The sequence below is a fragment of the Gnatocerus cornutus genome, chromosome 6 (assembly GCF_029298725.1).
Source record: "Gnatocerus cornutus isolate USDA-ARS CGAHR chromosome 6, icGnaCorn1.1, whole genome shotgun sequence".
Taxonomy (NCBI): Eukaryota; Metazoa; Arthropoda; class Insecta; order Coleoptera; family Tenebrionidae; genus Gnatocerus; species Gnatocerus cornutus.
This window is the reverse complement of record NC_142238.1, coordinates 18,044,737-18,062,986: the sequence shown is the minus strand read 5'-3', so window position 1 is coordinate 18,062,986 and position 18,250 is coordinate 18,044,737. Positions and strand designations below refer to the sequence as shown.

Sequence of the window (18,250 nt, the reverse complement as noted above, 5' to 3'; positions counted from 1 at the left end):
TCCATGTAGTCCTCGGTCGAACAAAGATTGACACAACCTCGCCACATCAATTTGCTTATCGATGAATTGTTGACAAATTTCCATACCATTGCGATATTGCTTCTTCCATGATTTAATTAATGCATCCTCTTCTGTGAAGTCCGCATCGTACACCTCAGCATGTAGGAGATCATAGTAAGCATCACAAAATTCTGAATGGATACGTTTGACGGCGGAATTAAGATCTGTTGCCTTCACCCATTTGTCTTGACTGTACATTTGCCACATCCTACTACTCCAACTTGAAATGTAGGAATGAATGGTGATTTTCAATGTTGTAGGCTCTCATTTGTTTCCATTAAAAGTGATTTGTAGTGACCGTGTGGTAAAGTATCAGTGGAATCATTTAATAAAAATCTTTTATCATCAAAGTTGCTTAAACCAATTTTGTGCTGTTCGATACTGTAAACTTTGTGTGCAAATGATCGTATTGTACGTTGAGTCACCTCTTTAACCATGTTATTTTTTAAACAGTCTAGGTAGTCTTGAAAAGTGATTTTATTTTTGACAACACTAAATTTAACACCTTTTGATTTTTTGATACATTTTCCCCCTTTAACTTTGTACGCGTACATTTTAGATCTAAGTCCAATAAAATGACTCATCGCATTGCTATTTAGCTCATCTTTCATCACCCCAGGGACCTTTTTGTTTACAAGAGGTATTGACCATTGATTGTTTAAAGGGTAATCACTTGTATCGAACATTTTTATATTTGCCTTAATTAAATCATGATAGATATCATCACATTGAAGTTCGTAGATAAGGCTGTCTGTGTCAGTATATAAAAGTTTGCAATTATTTTCATTAAACTTCTTTAACATGAATTCATAATGAAAATCATAGACACATACTTTGGAAATATCTAAAATAGACATACCAATGTACAATGGTTTATTGAATATAAGTTCAGTTTTTGCAAGCTCGATCGCGATAAGATTTTCATTAAAAATTGTACGATTTTGAAATCTGGGGCTGGATATTAAATTTTTTGCTCCGTATCTCCCTTCCCATTGCGATACCAATTTTACAATTCGATGTTTTCGGATATTTTCCATGGTTTTTCCAAACACTGCATTATTTGCCAATTTATAATTATTTTTTTCAAAAGTACTTTTGGCTTGTGCACGTAAATTTGTGTTTAGTTCGATATACGGTTTTAGCCATGGAGCTTGCTTGAAACTTAAAATTTTATGAATCTTTTTAACCACTAAACCATTATGTATCGCTTGTTTTAAATTCTGATAATGAAGAATGTAATTAGTTTTTTTATGTAGGGTGGTCATTAATTTAGAGATTTTTGAATTTGCTGGTTTTCGGTGTTCAGCACAAAAAGGTAAGTCTTTGTGCCGATCATGTATATGTTGCGGGTAGTCAAGATCGACTTCTAAAATGTAACCTGTGTTGGACTCGTTGGAAATATTTGTAACATCAAAATCAGTAACATCATCTAACCATTTAAATTCTCTATACGGTAAATATTGCTGCATGGCCCACCCGTAAAGATTGTTGACATCCAAATACATTAGATATTTATTTGGTTTAGATGGATCATAATCGTCACCTAAATATTTATTATTTGCTTCCGAGTATCGATTGCAGCATTGATTTATGCCACCGCGAATACCTCTTTCCACAAATAATAACATATCAATATCTTTAAGAATTTCGAGTTTACATCCAGTGTATTTCAGCATACAATCCCATGTATAACCGGGTAAAGTGTAGTACCATGCGGGGTCCAAACCATACGTTTTATGCATTACTCGACGGAAATTTTCGAAAACATCGGCCAATAGTAAAATGTCAATTTTCATATATAAATCCAAGTATTCGCCCAAGTTGTTAATTTTGAATTGGGTCCAAACGTTTTGACCATGTTGATAATTTTCTTCGGAAATGTGCGAATCATTTAGTTTACTATAAAATTTTTCGATCGGTGGTAGACATGTTTCTGTTAATTTTTCAATTGAGTCGAGATAGTCGTATGGAAATACACCTTTGCGTGTGAGTAATTTGAAGGAATCCTTATCTAAGTCTTTAAATTCGCGTTTTAAATGTTGTAATTCATCTGCTTCTAAAGTCGATACTAATTCATCCAAGGATGCATTCATAAATCTGAGAGAATCAATGAACCTAAATTTTATATCAGTATTTTCATCTTTCAGCGTGAATGCAATGTACTTTTCTAGATTGATTGGCAAAAGTGTGATTTTTCCTAATTTTGAAATATCTTCAATGAGGAAATGACTATCATATCCCGATAAATTGTGGAAAACAATGGGAACCATAAATCGCTTTTTATAATTTAAATTACATATTGAATGAGCAAATCCTCTAAATACCGATGTAAAATGATCATGATCTCTTACAATGTTTTTTTGTTGTCTATCTTCTTCGGTAAAACATTTCCCACATATGTGACATAAAACAGCTGATTTAAAGCTTGGACTTGAACCCATAGGTTTAGCTTCGATTATTTTTTCAGAGACATTTCTTGCAATTTGTTTAAGCTTATTTGTAAACCACACAGCAACATTCTCACCACGATAAAAGTCATAAAAGGACAGACTATCATCATAGTTACATTTTAGAAATAGTCCAACACTGCACGCTTTATGTTGTTGATACTTGAAGGTTTTGGATGTATTTTCACAAGTTTTTTCGATCGGTTGAAGCACAGACTCGAAATCGCAGTATAAAATAAATGGTAATGTCTGTTGATTGATATAATTTTGAAATTCTACATAATCATATTTTGGAAATGAAATTTTACTAAAATTTAATTTTTCACATTGCTCCGAATGCTCTTTAATAGTATCCTCCTTCTTGAAATAGTTAAGGCAACGATCACATAAATACACTTTATGATTATTTTTGTTTAATTGATTTGAAACAAGTCGAGACAAGTTTTTAATCCAACAATAATGATACTTTATTTCGGTGTTATCCACATCGGCATTATCTGGAGCCTCATAATCATTTAATTTTGGAAAATAAACGTTTTGGACTTGGAGCAAATTTACATGTTTTTCTAATTTTTTTTCTGTTAGTCTTACTGGAGCTACAGTATAATACGATGCTTTTGATTTAGTTTGATTTAATTCCAAAACGTACACGTTAATTGAAACATTATTTAATTTTTCAAATTTGGAAATTTGATTAATACTGACAGGAAATTCGATTCCCTTCATATTTAATTTTGATGACCAATGCGGATACGAATTAATTCTATCAGGATGACTATTAGCGGGGAATAAGGCTGAGATGACGCTCCAAGAAAAGCACTCGTTATCATTATAATTTTTGACATTAACACAAGCGTGTTTATTAGCAATTTGTTGTGGAAGTCTGATGAAAGATGAACCATTCCCAATTTCACATTTATTTATATTGATTTCCAACGAAATAATTTTATGTAATGCCCAACCCGAATCACGAAGTTGAAAGTTTTCTAGTTTACTTAAAATTTTATCACTTATGTAATTTTGAAACCAATTTTTAATATTTCGCCCTTGATCCAACAGTCCATTCCTGGTGTTAAACGATTTTTCTTCAATAATTTCACTACCATCGTTTGGATTGTTTTTAATAAATTCACCATGAAAACATGCGTTAATTTTAAGCAAAGTAAATTTTTTAAGCAATTTTTTAATGCGAGAATTAAAAACCGAAAATGCATCATTTAAAAACTGAACAATATCAATGTGACTTAAATTAAAAATTATTCCAGTTTGAACGCGTGACTTAAAAGCAGTTTTCAATTCTTCCCACTGAACCCTCTTTTGATGATTTATCTTCAATCCTCGACCACTGATACCATTATTTGCACACAAACGTTTAAGTATGAGGTGAAAATGTTTTAATTTAATTAAATTGGAATTAAGCTTGAGTCGAGCACCAACACTCAATTTCAAGCTTTTAATAGTTTTCGAATAAAGTTTAAAATAACTTTTAATTTGGTGGACCAAATATAAAGCACTTTGATGATCAAAGATTGTTGTCAAATTATCCAAATGCGTTTTAGTAGCCTGAACGATGTCGTTACTTACCACGATCACTTCATCAGCTTTGGAAGTCATGATAGGCCTAAGATAAAGTACAAATTCAGTACCAGATTTAGAAGCAAAAATTTATTCTTACCTTTTATTATCACTCTCACTACAACACAATTATTTGTCTTATCGACTTAAGTTGATCACTCGTATAAACGGCGGAAAATGATGAGCTGATTACTGTTCTATTAGCACCTCGACAGCAGCAGCACAATCAATGGTCTGAGCTGATCATTTTGTTCGTTATATAGACGGTGGGAAACATATGGTCTTATCAATGTTTGCGGTTTTTCCGAGAAACGCGGAAATCAGACCGGATGATTACACCCAAATAACGAATTATTTTGCATTTTTTTTCCGAGAAATTGCAATATTTTTTTTTCCGAGAAATTCCAAAAATTTTTGCCGAGGACCGCGCTTAAAACTTTTTGAAATTTTTGCTCACTCTAGCGCCCTCTATGATTGTCACCCAAACCGTCACCGCCATCTTGATCTGACACAACTGTCAAATTCAAAATTTCCGTCATTCCATAATGACATCTGTCAAAATTCTCGTCGCCAGCTGTCAAATTTCCACCGCCATCTGTCAAATTTTTAAATTTCCCGCCGTTTAGCCGCGCACGCGCAAATTGAACTGTTTATCGGCTCGCGGCGCCTCCAACCGGCTACACATTTCAATTTCCCGCCACCAGCTGTCAAATTCGCACCGCCATGTGTCAAATTTTTAAATCACCCGCCACCTGATTGGCAGATGACCAGCAATACGCCGGAAGAGCCGCCGACACCATCTGTGCGCCTGATTGGTAGATGACCAGCAATACATCACCGGACGGGCGCTCGAGATTACGACTTCCGGTCTAGAACCGGCTTTGTTACACTACTTATTATTTCCAAATAAAAGTTCTAAATCTAGCTCCAGACCCTTAGAATCATGAAATCTGTCCATTATTTCGTTGATTTCTTCTGTCTTGCAATAGAAACGAAAAATTTTACAAATATCCCCAGAATTAAGAAAAGTACTAATTTTTTAAAACGGCTAAAATTGATGGAGGCAAAAATCTATAATTTCAAAATAAAAATTCTAAATCTAGCTCTAATCCTAATATCTAATCATAATATTTGTCTTTTGTCCCGCAGATTTCATCTGTCTTAATACGGAAACGAGGAATTTTAAAAATATCCACGAAATGAAGAAAACTACGAATTTTTTAAAACAACTAAAATTGGTGGATACGAAAATCTATTATTTCCAAATAAAAACTCTAAATCTAGCTCCAGACCCTTAAAATCATGAAATCTGTCCATTATCTCGTTGATTTCCTCTGTCTTGCAATAGAAACGAGAAATTTTACAAATATCCACATAATTAAAAAAAGTACGAATTTTTTAAAACGGCTAAAAATGGTGGAGGCAAAAATCTATAATTTCAAAATAAAAATTCTAAATCTAGCTCTAATCCTAATATCTAATCATAATATTTGTCTTTTGTCCCGCAGATTTCATCTGTCTTAATACGGAAACGAGGAATTTTAAAAATATCTACGAAATGAAGAAAACTACGAATTTTTTAAAACAACTAAAATTGGTGGATACGAAAATATATTATTTCCAAATAAAAACTCTAAATCTAGCTACAGACCCTTAAAATCATGAAATCTGTCCATTATCTCGTTGATTTCCTCTGTCTTGCAATAGAAACGAGAAATTTTACAAATATCCACAGAATTAAGAAAAGTACGAATTTTTTAAAACGGCTAAAAATGGTGGAGGCAAAAATCTATAATTTCAAAATAAAAATTCTAAATCTAGCTCTAATCCTAATATCTAATCATAATATTTGTCTTTTGTCCCGCAGATTTCATCTGTCTTAATACGGAAACGAGGAATTTTAAAAATATCGACGAAATGAAGAAAACTACGAATTTTTTAAAACAACTAAAATTGGTGGATACGAAAATATATTATTTCCAAATAAAAACTCTAAATCTAGCTACAGACCCTTAAAATCATGAAATCTGTCCATTATCTCGTTGATTTCCTCTGTCTTGCAATAGAAACGAGAAATTTTACAAATATCCACAGAATTAAGAAAAGTACTAATTTTTTAAAACGGCTAAAATTGATGGAGGCAAAAATCTATAATTTCAAAATAAAAATTCTAAATCTAGCTCTAATCCTAATATCTAATCATAATATTTGTCTTTTGTCCCGCAGATTTCATCTGTCTTAATACGGAAACGAGGAATTTTAAAAATATCCACGAAATGAAGAAAACTACGAATTTTTTAAAACAACTAAAATTGGTGGATACGAAAATCTATTATTTCCAAATAAAAACTCTAAATCTAGCTCCTGACCCTTAAAATCATGAAATCTGTCCATTATCTCGTTGATTTCCTCTGTCTTGCAATAGAAACGAGAAATTTTACAAATATCCACATAATTAAAAAAAGTACGAATTTTTTAAAACGGCTAAAAATGGTGGAGGCAAAAATCTATAATTTCAAAATAAAAATTCTAAATCTAGCTCTAATCCTAATATCTAATCATAATATTTGTCTTTTGTCCCGCAGATTTCATCTGTCTTAATACGGAAACGAGGAATTTTAAAAATATCTACGAAATGAAGAAAACTACGAATTTTTTAAAACAACTAAAATTGGTGGATACGAAAATATATTATTTCCAAATAAAAACTCTAAATCTAGCTACAGACCCTTAAAATCATGAAATCTGTCCATTATCTCGTTGATTTCCTCTGTCTTGCAATAGAAACGAGAAATTTTACAAATATCCCCAGAATTAAGAAAAGTACTAATTTTTTAAAACGGCTAAAATTGATGGAGGCAAAAATCTATAATTTCAAAATAAAAATTCTAAATCTAGCTCTAATCCTAATATCTAATCATAATATTTGTCTTTTGTCCCGCAGATTTCATCTGTCTTAATACGGAAACGAGGAATTTTAAAAATATCCACGAAATGAAGAAAACTACGAATTTTTTAAAACAACTAAAATTGGTGGATACGAAAATCTATTATTTCCAAATAAAAACTCTAAATCTAGCTCCAGACCCTTAAAATCATGAAATCTGTCCATTATCTCGTTGATTTCCTCTGTCTTGCAATAGAAACGAGAAATTTTACAAATATCCACATAATTAAAAAAAGTACGAATTTTTTAAAACGGCTAAAAATGGTGGAGGCAAAAATCTATAATTTCAAAATAAAAATTCTAAATCTAGCTCTAATCCTAATATCTAATCATAATATTTGTCTTTTGTCCGCAGATTTCATCAGTCTTAATACGCAAACGAGGAATTTTACAAATATCCCCGAAATGAAGAAACTACGAATTTTTTTAAAGCGGCTGAAATTGGAGGATACGAAAATCTATTACTTTCAAATAAAAATTCTAAATCTAGCTCCAGACCCTTAGAATCATGAAATCTGTCCATTATTTCGTTGATTTCCTCTGTCTTGAGACAGAAACGAAAAATTTTACAAATATCCACAGAATTAAGAAAAGTACTAATTTTTTAAAACGGCTAAAATTGGTGGAGGCAAAAATCTATAATTTCAAAATAAAAATTCTAAATCTAGCTCATAATCCTCAGAATCATGAAATTTGTCTATTGTCCCGCAGAGTTCATCTGTCTTAATACGTCTTAATTAGAGAAATTTTACAAATATCCACGAAAATAAGAAAACTACGAATTTTTTAAAACGACTAATATTGGTGGATACGTAAATCTATTATTTCCAAATAAAATTCTATATCTAGCCCCAGACTTTTAGAATAATAAAGTATGTCCATTATTTCGTAGATTTCATCTGTCTTAGGACAGAAACAAGGAATTTTACAAATTTCTACAGAATTAAAAAAAGTACGAATTTTTTAAAACGACCAAAATTGGTGAAGCAAAAATTATTCCCAAATAAAAATTCTAAATAATTCCAAACCTTTGGAATCATAAAATCTGCCCGTAACCTCGCAAATTTCATCTGTCCTAATACAGAAACGTACAATTTTACAAATATCCACAGAATTAGAAAAAGTACGAATTTTTTAAAACAATTAAAATTGGTGGATGCGAAAATCTGTTATTCCCAAATAAAAATTCTAAATCTAGCTCCAGAGCCTCAGAACCATGAAGTCTGTCCATTACCTCGTAGATTTCATCTTTCTTAAGTCAGAAACAAGAAATTTTGCAAGTATCCACAAAATTAAGAAAAATACAAATTTTTTAAAACAACCAAATTTAGTGAATGCGAAAATTTATCATCCCCAATGAAAAATTCTAAATCTAAAACCACACCCTTAGAATCAAAAAATCTGTCCTTTATCTTGTAGACTTCATCTGTCTTAAGACAGAAACGAAGAATTTTACAAATTCCCACAGAATTAAAAAAAGTACAAATTTTTTAAAACGATCAAAATTGGTGGAGGCAAAGATCTATTATTCCCAAATAAAAATTCTAAATATAAGTTTAAACCATTGAAATAATAAAATATATCTATTGTCTCGTATATTTCATATTTCGGAAGACAGAAGTGAAAATTTTTACAAATATTTACAGAATTAAGAAAAGTACGAATTTGAAGTTTTTTGGTGTCAATTAGAGCCCACCTGCTATTGAAATCAGAGTTTTGAAGTCCCCGCTTCCCTGAATCCCCTGCAGACTTTTCATACACTTCCCAACTCGAGTAAAACGTTGGCATAAAGTGCAGTTTAACTTCTGGCATTTCCAGTTGGAGATAATCTTCATAAGACGTTTAGTTACGAGGGCGAAAAACGATGTGCAGAATAATCCGCGCGACATATCGTTGCGGTATTATCGGTCGAGATTAATGTCGCCAACATTAATTAGGCAGATTAGTTGATTAGGTAGGTGTTGGGGACACCACATTAGTTTAATCCGTTTAAGGTGTACGTGCATACGCCCCAGGGAAACCGTTGTCGTTTGTCCTGCAACCGATAATTGGGATAACACCTTGTTAATTTTACCGGCAACAAACGAGATTTTTCCAGATAAATTGAAATTTAAAAATTTACGTTCAAGGGAAACAAGCCCGCAGGAAACTGGTAACAAAAACAGAACCAAAGAGGGAGGACTGTCAGGGTTGGCTCTTTATGTTTAATGAGGTGTAATTTTGGTTTGCAAAAAATATGTACAGCGGTTGAGCAATTCGCGTAAACACGCTGCAAACAAATCTGGGATGCGGTTTATATTTGTAAATTAATTCAAAGCGGCCAGAAAAAAACATCCAACACGATTAGTTACTTTTCTTGAAAAACCCCGCGACCGTCAGTGTGACAGTCCCCATTACGTTTGTCAAATGTCAAATTTCAGTCTAATGTCCTCGTTGAATTCACAATGTTTTTCATTGAAAAATCCCACTACAACTTACGCAACACGAGGGCCCGCAAACGCAAAATAACATTCAGGTCCGCCACTACAATCCCCAGAAAACGATTACGAAGTTTCGACCCCTTCGACTTGCTCCCGAATGAAACCCTCCTCTACATCTTCTCATTCTTGGGCATCGAAGATCTCTACTTTAATGTGCGTCGAGTTTGTAAAAAATGGCACAAACTAGCAATGTTATCTTCACCGTGGACTAAAGTGACCGCTGGTAATCACATTCCTTCTCACGTTTTAAAAAATTGGATCCGAACGTGTCCCAAAATCAAAAAACTCGAGATATTGCATCGAAACGACGCTAATGTTGTCTTGGAGAATACTTCAAAATTCTGTCGACATTTGGAGAATATAAGTATTGAAGACTGTTGGGGCTCTACAAGGAATGTGTATTTGAATAGCGGTGCACTGTGCAACTTACTCACGCGGTGTAAAAACCTCCAAAAAATTAATTTCGACAAAGTGAAAATACGTTCATGTAAATTCTTCAAGTTGTTAGCAAAGAGGAGGAACAATGGGAAATCCATGCAGCTGTCTTACGTGGGACCCGTAACAACGAAGCAGTATATTACATTAAGAGAGGCTTGTTCTGGCTGGATATTCACCGAGTTCGTTGAAATTGACATCGGTAATTAAAGTGGGTTTAAGTGTAAGTGCTCTGAATGCAAAATCGATTAAATAAACTTGTGATCTTTCGATCGTGTGAATTTTACACGTTTAATCATTTTTTCATAATTCTAGTAGTCAAGTGCATCTGCCACAAGTTATTTTTCATCGCACAGCCCTCGTTTTGACATGGATTTTCTTTATTACGATCCAACTTACATTCTGCTATATTACTGAAATAGAAGAAGTCTGCTGCAAATCGATATAACAACTGTAGCGGTGAAGTTGGCAAATTTATTCTTATAATAAGATTGCGTGAAGAAGAAAATTAGTTTGCGGAGATTGAGCTCTGTTTTTAACGTCTCAGGATGGAATTATCGCAGTCATAATTCTTTCCAGGCAAAATTCGCATTGGAGGGAAAAAAGAACGGTCGGGAACGCCATTTGGATCACTTTTTTCGAAGAAAAAAAAATTTGATACTCATAATGAACAAATTATGCTTCCAAAAATTTTTTTCTGCTCTTTGCGAGCGTCTAATTCGGTTATTTGTTGTCCTAAGAAAATTCTACAAATTGATTTGAATTCTACGCGAAATTCTGTATTAGATAAAAACGAATTGCATTAAATTAAATCACAAATATCTCAGAAAATAATAATTCTAGGCGAGATCCAAAAACACAGAATTTTGTTTAAGATGAGCTAATTGTTTCAGAAATCTAAATGTATTTTGATGCAACTGGAGCAATTTCTTTGAGCGAAGTGCAGAGAAAAAGCTTTCAAAAACGAATTTTGCTTATTTTTGAACTTTTCTAAATCGGCGCATTAGCTTTACCGCACGTTGAGGTTTTTCTCCTTGACCAGTATGAAATTTTCCCCATAAAATAAATCCATGAAGTCTCCGACTCCGCCACAAAAATGGCTATATTTCCATGCAATATCGACAAATCTCAAATTGAAATCGTGACATTCCAAAACAATTTAAGTTGGAAGATTGGTAAATCTATCAATGTTGATTCAAACCAACAATAAAACGATGAGGTTAAGTCTCGGACCAACAATTTCACACAATATTTCGGTAAAATAAAATAGCGCTTATGTGTTAATTACGAATCAATCACTGCCATATTTGTCAAAGAGTTGGGATTAAATTTGATTTACATGTCAAACGCAGGCTCCACGAATCTACATTTTACCTAAATAATGGCGTCATGGTGACAAAATTAATTATTCGATGAGGCGTCGGAAAAATGGGACACTAGACCGAAAACCCTACAAAAGACATTAGCGTTATTGGGCTGCTGGTAATTTCGACACAAAGCACTGAAAGAATCCTTTTCGGCCATCTTAGACGTGGGTATAATGTCAGTAATGTTGTTTGCTCAATGTTGATCCTATTTAACTTCAAGAGAATATAATTGATATGATTCTGACGAAGGTACGAAGCGCAGGATGTATGAAATTACGCGGAACAAAACGGATTTCGAGTTGAAAAAGTGACGGTAACACGCAATGCGGCGCTGTAGAGGTTGCGGCGAAAATCAAGACATATCTAAAACCTCGAATTTGCAAGAACAGTCGGTAGATTAAAATAATACTGATTATCTCGTCGAGTCCGTCCCTGCATCAAGGAGGTGTTTCTTGTGCGTGACGTTTAATCTGATCCTCTTCACACTTTCGCGAGGATACTAATTAAATGTATTTTTTTACAAAGTGCATTCCTTTCGCGGACATTTTCCTACAAATTATAGATGGTGTGATATACCGACTATTAATTACAGTGAAAGCGTTGCGATCTCCGTTTGAATCTAATCTCTTTATGTTAAGAAGAGTTTGTACGGCGACGCTGGAGGGGTTTTATCGAATAATTACGGGTTTGTCTAGAAGAAGTGAAAGACAGATGACTAAAGATGTACTGTACTGAAAGGAGCTGTAATTTGCCGGTCTGAACACAATTAAAAAGCGCCCTGAAAAACTCCTCAATACGTGACAAATATCCCTTCATCCACCCACCATATAATGAAAAATCGCGACTATTATACTCAATTCCTGCCACTTTTTTCAGCGACTATATTTTCCTCTCGATAGCTCCACCCTCGAAGGGTGTAACGCACGCACCATCTTCATCATGAATGTGCGACCCCTTGCGTACTATTAATTACTCCCCACGTACACGGCACGCATAATGTCGTTAAATATTTAGCCTGCGAAAGATCTCCTCCTTCGTTATTCCGCAAATCATCCCCTAGTAGAATGATAAAAGAATATCGTAAATATGTGGTCTGGATGATAAGGGTGTCGCTTATCTTCATTATTATTCACTGGGACGGCGACAGGAGTTTAACGATGTCCTTCCTGTCACGTGATGGGATAGGTATAGTTTACAGCAGGATTGCAAATTTGGCGGAAGGGGAGCTTTGTCGATGGAAATTACTATTGATTGTAACGAGTGACACCAGTCCGGGCGCTAGCAAAAAGCGGACAATTTCAGATTTCTTCCAAACGAGCCATTAGCATCACTATTACATCGTCCGAACAGCAGCGTGAAATTTCTCCGATAAAATCGCCCTCACACACTCCCATCGTGCATGTTAAACCAAAATTAAAACCTTTCAAAGCCGAGCACTTGACAGAACAAACGGCAATAATTTTCGACAGTGAGAAAAGGCGTAGTGACATGCTAACTTTTTTTAATTAAGTTTTTCGTCTAAGTGTGTTAACAATAGCGCGTGTGTTGTGTTAATTACCACACTAAGAAAACGTCGTGAAATATGAAATTGCCGTTTCCGCAAGGTTTTGCCGGGGAAAAACTGTACGCCCGAATTACACGGGCAATTTGTTATCGGCTCGAAGGTTCGTTGCAAGCTGAGGTTCTGTCAGAACGTTAAGTCGACCGGCGAAATTACGACTGCGATACACCTCACACTTTGGGAGTTGCGAGATGGCGATCTTATCAAGACTTTCGATTTATTTATTACAGGAGGGGAGCACTAAATAACGAGAGGACGAGGGGGGGAGTAAATTGAGTGAAGAGCCACTAAATGGAAAAATCTAAATTGTCTTGGGATTCGTGCTTGGTACCAAAACCAAAATTTCCACTCTCTGCAAGCACGGAGGGATTGAAAATATAAGAATATACTAAACACGAAGTTTATTTCATTCATCACGTCCCTTTGCGCATCGTACGGCTCGTAGTAAAATGACGTCAGAAATCTTACAACCCCTTAGATCACGTCCTCAAGAGACTCTTCCGGAAGACACCTGTGTTACGCCCGTTCCGTGTAAAAAAACAGTTTTTGTGTTGATTTGAGCAATCGACCTTTCGAGCAAAAAACCTGAGAAGCAAGTAACTTTCGCTTAACATGACAAAATCTTGAAAATCCTGGCGTATTTGAGCTTCTACTTTTCGTGTTTTGATACTGCAAAACCAGGTGAGAAAATTGCGACACAAAATTTCTTTTTTCCGCCAAAATAAAGTAATAAAAAGTCCCAATCTTTTTTCCAAACGACACGAACCAAAAGCTGTGCTTAGCTTGAATCAAATATTCACCCCACTCAAAGTTTTCGACATACTTAAAGGGCGTTTATATAATTTCCGACCCTAAAGTTTGCATGACAAACATTCCTCGTAAACCAATCACGCTAGTTTCCAATAGGTCGTATTTGACGTTGGTAAAGTGCAATTTGACGTTGTTATGATATAATATTACGCATGAGAGCCATAAAATGAGAAATTAAATTAGGCGAAAGGGCCGTTCAATTGATATCTAGAAGCTCCCAGTTGCTTTTATCCTAAGATTGAAGCTTTCTTTCTATGGGATTCAGGGCATTCTAAAGCCAAAGATCAAATAAAATATAAAATCAAAAAATTCAAACATTACTCATGTAATAATGGAAACCTTAGAAATAATTTTCAGGATTTTAACACTGAATCTAAAAAACTAGAGAATTTGAATAAACCAAAGATCCTAAAAAATCAGAAAGTGTGAGATCTTAAGCATCTGAATGACTGGTAGATCTGAATGCAGCAAACTACAGGTGTCTCAAAATTAGCGATTTCCGAATTCAGAGCGCAGTAGGGGGAACCCAGTGGTGCCCGTAAATACTTAAAAAAAAAAAAATTCGCACTTCCTGAAGAAGATGTAAGCACTTTAATTTTGTTCATTGCAAAACTCACATCCTAACCTATCTTATGATTTCTATTTGAATTGCATAGATACGTTCCAAACCTCATAACTGACATTGTCAAGTAATGTCAATTTTGCCACAAGCAGCTTGCTCACTAAAGAAAGACGCACATCTAACTGACGACCCAAGTTTCGTGTGCAAATTTTTGGATCGTTGCGGTAAGCGACAAGAATCTGCTTTTCCATGTGTGGAATCATTACAATACTAACGCGTCCAGCGACAAAAGACTCCTGGAGTTGGTTGACGCAGTTGATTGGTCTATCGCTCATGGTATAGGCGAGCAGGTACCACAGGTCAGTTGTCATGCCTCCAAAACCAAATACAAGCCTGCGTATTCATCATTTGAATCAAATTTTTAGCGGGGTGACAGATTTTGACAAAAATTATAGTTGCCTGTATCCATAGTAACAGATTATTTTCTAGCCACGTTGCCGTTGCATTTTTAAGAAAAATTACTAAAATTTAAGATTTTTTTACTCCGAAATAAAGCAAATTCTTCAAGAATTCGCGAATTTTGAGACACCTTGTATAATAGCTAATTATATAGGAATATAATTATTATTTGATTCTGGCAACGGCTGTTATACTTTTTAATTACATACGTCGTCTATAAACAACTAATTTATGGACGCTAAACGATATCGTAAAACAAAGATTATTATTTTATAATCGGACATAAATCTGATAATGAATCTAAAAAAACAAAAACAAATCAATGAGATCCCTTTTTTTTTAAATTGGCTGCATATTGATGCTCTTTGACCATAATTCAAACGTGAAGGACGGATAATAAAATAAAGCGAATAATAAATGCCAAATATATCACGTATTTAATGCCAATATCCAGTATTTTAAATCACTAGTTTATTTAATATCAGATTTAATCATTCCTGCATTACAATATCTCGTAAAAATTCTCATAATATGAGTTAGAATATTTACATACACTCATTGAATATGAATTTATGTAAGTTTAATTTATATCTCATTCATTTTGTAAACAAAATCATGGTATGGAGAGTACCTAAATTAAATTTGCAGAATAAAATATTTTACTTCCAAAATTGAATCAAAAAACGAGTTAATAAATTCTGTAAAATTGAATTTAAACAATAAATTAATAATAATCACTGAATTAAATATGGATGTGAATATCAAACCACCAATTTGTTTATGTATATAATTCCTGGGCCTTAGCCCTAAAATACAGTAATTCATTGACTGGTAAATAAATTAAATCTCTCTGGCAACTGTAAGAAATTCAACTTTCAAATCTTGCAAAAACCAGACAGAGTTCCACCACCCAAGCGACAAATTACTTCATTCCACTTGTAATTAAATCACGGACTATCCCCAAATCCCCTCCACTTTTAACCTTTGCACTGAAATACGAAGAAATTTTTCTGCCCAAACTTGGAGACAAAGAACGCCACCCCTAACCTCTTAAACTTTAATCCCCTGTAAACAACGTGCATAACTGCTCCGAAATTCAAGTTAACCTAGTTTAGATTCGCAAAATCTCCCGTTATTGAATAAAAAATAATGTTCTTCGCCCACAGCGAAATAAATAAAAAAATGGCTGGGAGTGAAATGATTTCGTCATCGAACGCCGCAGCGTGTGAAATTTTTAATAAAGAGTTCGGGGCAAATACGCTGGTACAATACGAGGCAATCACACAATCATTTAAAGTTTAAGTGGTGATTTGTGTCGGGTAGTCTACGCATTAATTTGTAAACGCAAATGGGCTCCCCGACAATTAAATAATTATAAACAAGGCCGGAATGGAGGATTTATTTCGTTCGTGTTGTAAATAACATATAATAAAATTCAGGGTGTAATTACAAACGCTTTATGGCCAAAAACGTGATAAGCACTAGTTTAATTCCCCTTATGCCACCACTGAGCTTCGAAGAAAAGAAGCACGCGGATGTAAATCAAAATAGTTTCCTCCTACATTGTTGGCGTAGTCTAATTGTTCATTACATAATTCAATATTCTGACAATAGGTTTCTCAACAGAGCGATAAATTTGCACTAGGTATCATCGGATGAATATTTCAGCAACTTCCCATTTTCGTCCAAGTTGATCTTTTATGCATTACATGGCTTTTTTCTTTCAGCTGTTTAAAACGTCCCGTCGTCTTAAGTGGCTTGTTTATAAAAATAAAATTAATAATGAAGAACTGAAACTTCAAGCAAACTAGTTGGGGTAATGGACCATAAACTGAAGACTCTGATTAAAAATCTGAGGACGAAATGTCCCAGAGCTTCTCGTAATGAAATTACGGGGCTGTTTTATAGATATTCTCAAGTAAATAACGAAGACTGCCTCAAATTGTGTTTACTATGTAAAGTTTATTCTTTTAGCTGATATTGTAAGATAAATAAATTTTTTGTAATTACTGAGAGTATTTTTTTATTCAAATCTGAAATAATTTTGAGAGCAGAAATTGATACAAATACAATTGGCTTAGCTTGTCGAATTAGCAGCATCCCTAGCAACCTGGAAATATCCCTCTGTATCTGTTTTGAATTTAATTTTTTCAGAGGAAATCGTATTTAAGTAATTTAAGAGAGAGCAAAACGGAATCAGCAATAATCGCAATTTTCAACTTCCAATTTATTTATACGGTTTTCAAACCACCTCTTCAGTCTAAGAAATTTCCAAAAAATAAAACCAAGGGCGTGTGTGGTTTTATGAGTTTTAACAGAAATAGCAAATCAGACGCAGAACGATGATAGTATTGATAATAATGATACACAAAGAATAATGAAATTTGATATTCAAAACTTCAATAATTATTTAGTAATGAATATAATTATTATAAATCATTGGCAGCACACATTTTTCATTTATCAGCCGTTATTATTTAACAAAATATGCGCCGATGTCAACATAAACAACAGCGTTCATTTACTACATGAGTAATTTTCAGTGAACAGTTTTTGTTAATTATCAAAAGCGCAGTAATAAACGTTAAAAATTCTCCTGAATGTTTATGGCAGTTTGGACAAAAATCGTCCGCTGGCAACACGTGAATATAGGTCGCCGGTAAGCCACCCCCGATAGCATCTCAGATAAAATACATGACATAATCCCCAACACGCGTCAATTGTAATTGTGCCCCGATCCGTTCCACCCGGGAATTAAGTGGTCGAGCCTCTCGAGACTAAAACATGTAAACAATTCGAAATTACCTTAAAATTATCCAGCAGTAGCCTCTATCCCTACGCTAATTTACCGGAAAGTGCTCAAAGTCGTTCGTGCACAAAACACCGCAGCACAGTCACACGTGTCCTCAGTCAGATTTAAAATTCCTGCAAAAGTACATTTGAAATGGTCAGGATCAAGTGTGAATCAGCTCTTAGATCAGCAGTGGGATTAGCCATCGCGGAAACGCAGCCTTAAGGTCAGCATGCCTCACGCGCTCATGCAAGGCTACGATCTGAAGCACGCGACGAAAGTACAACCAGCGACCGCTCGAAGACAAACCGAACTGGTTGAAGAGGGCGCTACGATCCGGCTCCACGCGACCTGCGAATGCAGAGTTGCGCAGCAGGAGTGCGAGGTTCGATCTGTACACTCTGCATCAAAATACGCCAAGATTAATTGTTTTCAGGCGTGATTGCTAATAGAGGGAAATGATTAATAATTTTCAGAGGGATGACCCAGTCTGGAAGGACTTGAACGCTTCCGATGATGGGAAAGGGCTTGTTTACGGGGATGATTGGATGATGTTAACACTTTGCTGCAGTTTTTATGGGCCTTTTTATTACGGGGTTAGATATAGAAATGGGATGTGGGAACAATCGCAAAAAATGACGGGCGTTTTTCTAAGCTTCGAGAGCAGCGTTTTATTGCTAATACCGCCCTGGAAAGCTGCTATTTTGAAAATTCAATCCCCATTTCCGCCCACAGAGAGCTAAAAAGTTATTTATT

At 34.6% G+C, this 18,250-nt stretch overlaps 3 protein-coding genes across 3 annotated transcripts in view; 1 reads left to right on the top strand and 2 right to left on the bottom strand.

The window, feature by feature from the left end:
• Sema2a (Semaphorin 2a) overlaps positions 1–17,836 on the bottom strand; it is a 259,723-nt gene extending 241,887 nt beyond the window's left edge. The window contains exon 1 of the mRNA XM_088038686.1: positions 17,509–17,836. The gene's annotated coding sequence lies outside the window, so the exon portion shown is untranslated. The remainder of the gene's footprint in view (positions 1–17,508) is intronic.
• Positions 309–4,294, bottom strand: LOC148173596 (uncharacterized). The gene is made up of 2 exons (XM_088039639.1): positions 4,183–4,294; positions 309–4,128 (listed from the first exon to the last, which is right to left on the bottom strand). The coding sequence occupies exon 2, from the start codon at positions 4,119–4,121 to the stop codon at positions 309–311; it is 3,813 nt and encodes a 1,270-aa protein (XP_087895765.1). The 5' UTR covers positions 4,122–4,128; positions 4,183–4,294.
• LOC148173595 (uncharacterized) lies at positions 9,474–10,154 on the top strand. The gene has a single exon (XM_088039898.1). The coding sequence runs from the start codon at positions 9,474–9,476 to the stop codon at positions 10,152–10,154; it is 681 nt and encodes a 226-aa protein (XP_087896024.1).
• Positions 17,837–18,250: the final 414 nt, after the last annotated feature.

Excerpts from the sequence above, each read along its gene's own strand:
- LOC148173595 (XM_088039898.1), top strand. The coding sequence starts at position 9,474 with ATGTTTTTCATTGAAAAATCCCACTACAACTTACGCAACACGAGGGCC.
- LOC148173596 (XM_088039639.1), bottom strand. The coding sequence starts at position 4,121 with ATGACTTCCAAAGCTGATGAAGTGATCGTGGTAAGTAACGACATCGTT.